This window comes from Nipponia nippon, unplaced genomic scaffold (assembly GCF_047370975.1).
Source record: "Nipponia nippon isolate SJK-2023a ecotype South Korea unplaced genomic scaffold, ASM4737097v1 scaffold_36, whole genome shotgun sequence".
Classification (NCBI taxonomy): domain Eukaryota; kingdom Metazoa; phylum Chordata; class Aves; order Pelecaniformes; family Threskiornithidae; genus Nipponia; species Nipponia nippon.
In genome coordinates this window covers 2907648-2914604 of record NW_028262354.1, presented here as the reverse complement: position 1 = coordinate 2914604, position 6957 = coordinate 2907648, and the positions used below count along the sequence as shown (strand labels likewise).

At 72.7% G+C, this 6957-nt stretch overlaps 2 protein-coding genes across 3 annotated transcripts; both read right to left on the bottom strand.

Moving 5' to 3' along the window:
• Positions 1-832: 832 nt before the first annotated feature.
• AQP10 (aquaporin 10) lies at positions 833-2415 on the bottom strand. The gene is given in 3 exon segments (XM_087771921.1): positions 833-979; positions 981-1720; positions 2301-2415. Coding segments are annotated over 3 exon segments (1002 nt in total).
• Positions 2416-2950: 535 nt separating this feature from the next.
• HAX1 (HCLS1 associated protein X-1) lies at positions 2951-5161 on the bottom strand. 2 transcript variants are annotated; one of them, XM_087772119.1, is made up of 8 exons: positions 5022-5161; positions 4348-4541; positions 4097-4239; positions 3941-3986; positions 3712-3827; positions 3445-3595; positions 3227-3372; positions 2951-3081 (listed from the first exon to the last, which is right to left on the bottom strand). In XM_087772119.1, the coding sequence occupies exons 1-7, from the start codon at positions 5072-5074 to the stop codon at positions 3254-3256; spliced, it is 822 nt and encodes a 273-aa protein (XP_087628245.1). In that variant the 5' UTR covers positions 5075-5161; the 3' UTR covers positions 2951-3081; positions 3227-3253. The 2 variants fall into 2 exon arrangements, with proteins under 2 accessions (XP_087628245.1, XP_087628244.1); XM_087772118.1 differs by having other exon boundaries at positions 3227-3595.
• Between the last annotated feature and the right edge of the window lie 1796 nt (positions 5162-6957).

Here is a 6957-nt window from a genome sequence, read left to right as displayed (position 1 = left end):
GGCGGCGGGGAGCGACCGGGCGCTGCCCCCGGGGGGACGGGGCGGCTTCGGGGGGTCCCGGGGGGCAGCACCGGGGGGTTCCCGGGGCGGCCTCGGGGATCCCGGGGGCAGCATCGGGGGTCCCAGGGGTTCCTGGGGGGGTCCCAGAGTACAACCCCGGGGGTCCTGGGCAACACCAGGGGGTCCCGGGGAGCCGGGAGGGGTCCTGGGGGGCCAGAGGCAGCCCCAGGGGGTACCAGGGGGTCCCAGAGTACAACCCCAGGGGTCCTGGGCAACACCAGGGGGTCCCGGGGAGCCATGGGGGGTCCTGGGCAGCCCCAGGGGGTACCAGAGGCATCCTTGTGGGTACCAGGGGGTCCCAGGTGGTCCCAGAGTACAACCCTGGGGGTCCTGGGCAACAGCAGGGGGTCCCAGGGAGCCAGGGGCGATCCCAGCGGCAGCCCCAGGGGGTCCCGGGTGGTCCCAGAGTACAACCCTGGGGGTTCTGGGCAGCCCCGGGGGGTCCTGGGAGGCCAGAGGCAGCCCCAGGGGGTACCAGGGGCAGCATCGGGGGTCCCGGGGACAGCCCCGGGGGGTGCCGAGGCACATGCCCCCTGGGCCGGGGTCCCCCCACAGCCAGGCCTGGCCGGTTCTGCCCCCCCAGGGGGGCTGGGGGCTGCTGCCTCCCCCCGTGTCCAGACACGAGGCACCCCATGGCCTCCGGGCTCGTTTAATGGTGTGACGGGGACTGCGGGGGGGACCGTGCCGCCAGCTCGGGGTGGCAGGGGGGACCCTGGCATCGCTTCTTCTGAGGCAGCACCCCCGGTGTACTTCTCCCCGGGTGACATCTCGGTCACCCCTGCCACCCCGCACCTCGCCCCCTTCCCTCTGCCCACCCGAAGACCTCTGCGCCCCAACCCACCACGCAGGGGAAGAGCCGGGGCCCGAAATCCCGTGCGGGGTTCACGGGGCAGCCGCAGTTGGAGCCCAGGGAGATCTCGACAGAGAACCCCGGCAGGGCCGCGGCCACTGGGGACACCCTGGTGGGTGCCCAGGGTGGCCAAGTTACCCACGATCAGCAGCGCCGTGCCCATTACCTGTGGCTCAGCGCCGTGGGGACTGGCACCACCGGAGGGGTCTGGGGGAGCCAACGCCGGCACCCACCTGGTCCAAGAAGCCATTGGAGAAGGAGAGGTAGCCAGCAGGGCAGGTGGCAAAGATGGAGGCGGTTTCCCAGGGGCTGGAGGCGGCGAGGGTCCCGTTGCTGTAGCGCCGGACGGCTTCTGCAGAGCAGAGGCAGAGCCCGTCTGCGAGCCCGGCCACGCCGGCACTGCCGCGGTGTTCCCCCGCCGGGCACCCACTCGCCTCCCCGTTCTGTAGTAGAGGGCGTAGATGGCTCCGGCGGTGATGAAAGCTCCCGAGGTCTGTGCGGCCACGAAGATGGGAAACTTCCACCAGGGAAACGGCTGGAGCGGGCACGTGGCGAGGGAGAGCGCCGGGTTCAGGGGGGCCCCCGCAAGGGCGCGGGGAGAGGGGCTGGGAGAGGAAGGCCCCGGGGGCCTGGAGCCGGGAGACAGCGGGAGCTGGGACCCCCTCCCCAGCCTCACCGGAGACTCCCCCCGCCGCGTAGGCGGCTGCCGTGACGGCCAGGGCACCCACCGGGCAGGCGGTGAGGATGTTCCCCTTCGTCCCGGAGCTGGTGACCGTCTGTGCCGAGCTGGTGACCGTCTGTGCCGAGCCGCTCAGGGCGATCGGCTGGCGAGGAGGGACAGGGCTCCACCACGGCCCCTCACTGAGCCCCCCTGCTCCCCGAGGGCCGCTGCCCCGCCGCGCTGCACCGGCAGGATTAGCGCCGGCCCCAGGTGCCAGAAGGGCAGCGAGGCGAGAGCCGCTCCGGTGCCTCCGCCTGCGCTCTCTCCATGGCACCGGCCGGGGACAGGCAGGGAGGTGGTTACCGGTCTCGCTTGTGGTTTTGCCAGCATGGTAAACAAATTATGAGCAATTAAGTAATCTGCTTCCCTGGGGAGACGGCGGGGAAGGGGTGCCACCGGCGCGGGATGCAGCCCAAATGCCAAGCGCGGCTCCGGAGCCCCAACCTTTGCCTGTTCCAGGGCGGGAGGCGTCAAGGCACAGCGCCCGTGCCCTTATCGCGCCGGAGCCGCCGCTGGCGGAGGGCGTACCACGCCGCAGGAACGGGGTCCAAGCGGGAGGCCAGGCAGTGCCAAGTCGGCCAGCGAGCACGGCGCAGCCCCAAACCGCACCACTCCCGGCGAGGGACGGGCAGGGGAGCCCTGGGACCCCCGGCGCTGCCGCTGCCCCACGGTCAGCCCTGGCGGGCACGAAGACGGCCGGCAGCCCAGCCAGGAGCTCCCACGCCAGCTGGTTTTGGACGTGGAGCAGAGCCTGGGCCCTCTTCAAGAAGGAAGCGGTGCCCATGGGGCTGCCCGGGAACGGGTGGCGGTGGCGGTGCCTCTGTCCCGGCGTGATTTGGTGAGCCCCAGGGCTGGGGTGGGTGATAACACGCAGACTTTAAAGCAATCAGGGCCACGCTGCAGGGAGAACGTGGCAGGGGCCAGGGACAACGGCGTCCCCAGGCAGGACCAGGCCCGGCGGGAGCCCCCGGGGATCCTCCAGCGGCTGTGAGGAACCGAGACCTCGCTCAGGCGAGCCGGCACGGGTGCTTCCCCTCCGGGGAGGCCTCCCCGCTTTTTCCCTGCCAGATCCCTGCCCAAGCCGCAACCGCAGGCAGCGCTAATGAAGAGGCCTTGGAAAGGCTCCCAGGACGGGCCCCGAGAGCGGCCCAGGGGAGGCGTTAGGACGGCGCTGGGCAGGCAGGGAAAGGGGAGAGGGAGCAGCAGGGGCCAGGGCAGAGGAGCCTGGCAGCTGCCTGCACCCGTGGGGCAGCCCCCAGGAGCCGCCCCAGCAGCCACATCGGGGAGGTTCCAGCCTGACGGAGCCTGGCAGGTCGCCGTTAGCATAAATAGACTTTATTACTCTGTACACGCGCACACACGCACTCGGCCCCCACGGGGGTCCCTGCAGCGCCCCAGAAGGGGGGCAGCCCCCAGCCCGGGCGCCAGCTCCCAGCAGGATCTGACCCATCTGCAAAAAAAACAGGCGGTGAGAAGAGGCTGCTGCCCATCGCCCGCCCTGGCTGGAGCCGGCAGCCCCGGCCCCCAAGCCGGCATCCGTCCCCACGGCCCTGGGAAGCCCCAGGCTCGCCCCACCCAGCACCCATCACACATACAGGGTGCTCAGCCGGGAGAGGGCACAGCTACCAGCTCGAGAACCAGCGTCGGAAGAAGCTGCCCAGCGTGGACGAGGGGTCGCTCAGGTTGGGAGCGCGGAGCTCGTCTTGCTGCGGCCATGTGCCCGCGAACTGCGCCAGCTCCCCTGGGAGAGCAGGGTGAGCTCGCTCAGAGGGGACCCGGCCCGCTCCCCTCGCCACCTCAGCGCCCCACTCACGGTCATCCATGTTGACCACCTCCTCCCGGTAGTCCTTGCTCTGCCCGTCCTCCTTGGTGGTGGTGATGAAGGCCTGGTCCCCCCTCCGGCGCGTCACCGTCGTCTCCCGGCGGCCCTGGCTGTCCTGCACGGTCCGGCGCTCCTCCACCGCCTGCGCAAAGCACCGAGCCCTGAGAGACGCCATCGCCCTGGGCTCTGCTCCTTGCGCCGGGGACCGCGGCCCCAGGTCACCCACGGCCCACGGCTGTGCCCGCCGCGGACACTCACCCCGTCAGGGAGAGTCACTTTGGTGACGGAGACGCTCTGGAAGTAAGAGCGGGATTTGGGCTCCTCGGGTCTCAGGATGGTCCCCAACCCCGCGGAGGAGACCTGGGAGTCCAGGTCTGCGGGGGAGAGGTGAGACGGTGACAGCGGCGTGGGGATGCGCCCCGAGGCCTGTGACAGCACGGGCAGGCGGAGCAGGGAAGGCAGAGACCCCGCGGCCCCCGGCACCCACCTTGGTCTTCCTTCAGGCCAGGAGGAGCCGGGTGAGCGTCTTCCAGCTGCAAGGCAAAGCCACGCGCCGGTGACGGGGAGGCAAAGCGCGACACCGCGACGGCAGGCTCCAATGGCCGCCACGGCCGAGCCCGCGTGAGGCAGAGCCCTCACCCACCCCCAGGAAGGGTCTCCAGGGCCGGGCCGGGTCGCTGGCGCTCTCGGGGTCTCCTGGGGATGTGGGGCTGTCCGGGTGCTTCAGCATGGAGTCCCGCAGCGGCCGCCCCGCGCTGCCCTCGCCGGGGCCGGGCAGGGGGGGCTCTGAGGAGCAGGAGGGGGTCGGGTCAGGCTGGGCCCCCCGAGGGGCTCCGCATCGGCCCCCAGCCCCCGCTCAGCCCCCGGCGGGGGCAGCCCCTTCCCCATCCCCACCGAAGGGCTGCGGGGGCCCGGTCCAGGCCCCCCCGAAGACGCCCAGGAGCTCGCCCACGTCCCGGAACAGCTCCTCGAAGGCACCGCGGGACCCGAAGCCAAAGTCCTGGGGGGGCTGCGCCAGGGACGGGCCGTCATCTTCCTCCTCCTCCTCCTCATCCCACGCCGTCCCGCCGAAGAGCGGGTCCCGGGGCCTGCGGGACCGCGGTGCTGAGAGACACCCGGGCCCGGAGCAACCGGGGGCTGGGACAGGACCCGCGCGGCGACCGCGGGCTGGGGGGAGCCGGGGGGGGGAACCGGGGGCTGAGGGGGGAACCGGGGGCTGGGGGGGAACCGGGGGCTGGAAACCGGGGGCTGAGGGGGGAACAGGGGGCAGAGGCTGGGAACCGGAGGGGGGAACCGGGGGCTGGGGGGGGGACCGGGGGCGGAGGCTGGGAACCGGGGGCTGGGGAGGGACGGGAGGGGGGAACCGGGGGCTGGGACGGGGGGGAACCGGGGGCTGGAAACCGGGGGCTGAGGGGGAGCCGGGGGCTGGGAACCAGGGGCTGGGGGGGACCCGGGACAGGGCCTGTGCGGGCGGGGGCACGGGGGGAGCCGGGCCGGGCTCTGCGCAGCCGGGGGGTCCAGGGGCACCGCGTCGGGGGTGGCGGGGGTCGGGGCCGGCGTTCCGGTACCTGCGCCGCCCCGGGAACCCGAAGAAGCCCCGAAACGCCTCGTAAAAACTCATCGCGCTCCGCCCGCCGCCGCCGCCGCCCGGGGCGCGTTGCCGTAAAGCGCCGGGGCCGCGCAGACGCCGCAAAGCGCCGCCGGGTGTCGCGAAAAGCCGCGACCGAACCGGTGCGGCCTTGAGGGAAGGCGGCTCCGCGGGGTCCGGGCCCGTCCCGGGGCCACGTCCCGCCCCGGCCCCCCCCCGGCCCCGGCAGGGCCCCCCCGTGCTCTTCACAGGCCGGAGCCTTCCCCGTCTGAGCGCCCCAGGCCCGGGGAGGCTCTGGGGCTTCTGCCTGGGGCCGCCAGGCTCCTGCTGTCCCCGGGGCAGCCGGGAGGCAGCGGGCTCCGGCCCGCATCGCCCGCCGGCCCTCGGCTGGGCTGCCCAGCTCCCGAGGCTGCCTGGGGGCGGCGGTCCCCGGCACCGGCAGCCCCGTGTCCCCGGGGGGGGTCCCCCGAGGGCCGCAGGCCGGGGTGGGCGAGGCCGCGGTCGTGCTGGGCCAGCGGAGAAGGGCCGAGGGGGCCTGCGCAGCACCCGGGCGGGGCTGGGGTCCATCCTGCACCGTCCGGGGGTCCTGCAGCCCTGCCAGGCGCCCGGCCGGCCCGTCCCACCGCCCTCCCGCTCCTCCGCTGGGCCCCCAGAGCACAAGGAGGGGCTGGGCCCCCCCCCCGCTGAGGCAGGGACCCCCAAGCCCCCAGCCCCTTTCCTCGCAGCTCGGCCGCCCTCCGGCAGCAGCTCCCGCACCCCTCAAGGAGGGCGATGGGGAGCGCAGGGCCGTGAAGGCGGCTCGGCACCCGCCGCCGGGGCACCCGCGGCTTCCAGCCCCCACAGCGGTGGTCCCGCTCCCCTCCCCGCGCTGGGGACCCGTCCCGTGACAGGCAGCCCTTTCCCCAGGCCCTCGTGGCGAGGGGGGGTGGGGACCACCCCCGGTGCTGGTTTTGGCTGGGGCAGGGTTGAGCCAGCGTGGGGCTGTGGGTTGGATTCGTGCTGGAAACTGTTGGTAACGCCAGGATGTTTTCGTTATTGAGCAGCGCTTGCAGAGTCAAGGCCTTTTCTGCCTCTCGCCCACCCCGGAGGAGGCGGGGGGTGCGCAAGAATTTGGGAGGGAACGTGGCTGGGACAGTCGGGGTCATACCTCAACTGGCCAAGGGCTACCCCACACCAACCCGGGCACCGCTGAGGCGTGGGGAGAGCGGCTGGGAGCTGCCTGGGGGAAAGGGCCTGGGGGTGCTGGTCGCCAGCCGCTGAACAGGAGCCAGCAGCGTGCCCAGGTGGCCAAGAGGGCCAGTGGCACCCTGGCTTGTATCGGGAACGGTGTGGCCAGCAGGACCAGGGCAGGAATCGTCCCCCTGTGCTGGGCACTGGTGAGGCCGCCCCTCGAATGCTGTGCTCAGCGCTGGGCCCCTCACCCCACGAAGGCCACGGAGGGGCTGGAGCGTGGCCAGAGCAGGGCAGCGAGGCTGGGGCAGGGGCTGGAGCCCAAGGCTGGGGAGGAGCGGCTGGGGGAGCTGGGGGGGCTCAGCCTGGAGAGGAGGAGGCTGAGGGGAGCCCTCATCGCTCTCTGCAGCTGCCTGAAAGGAGGCTGGAGCCGGGGGGGTCGGTCTCTTCTCCCCAGGAACAAGCGCTGGGACGAGAGGGAACGGCCTCAAGCTGCGCCAGGGCAGGGTTGGGTTGGGTATTAGGGAAAATTCCTTCCCGGAAAGGGCTGTCAGGCCCTGGCCCAGGCTGCCCAGGGCAGGGGCTGAGTCCCCACCCCTGGGGGGATTTAAAAGCCGGGAGATGTGGTGCTCGAGGACATGGTTCAGTGGTGGCCTTGGCGGTGCTGGGTTAACGGTTGGACTCGATGAGCTTAAAGGCCCTTTCCAACCTCAACGACTCTATGACTCTATACGACGTCGTGCTCA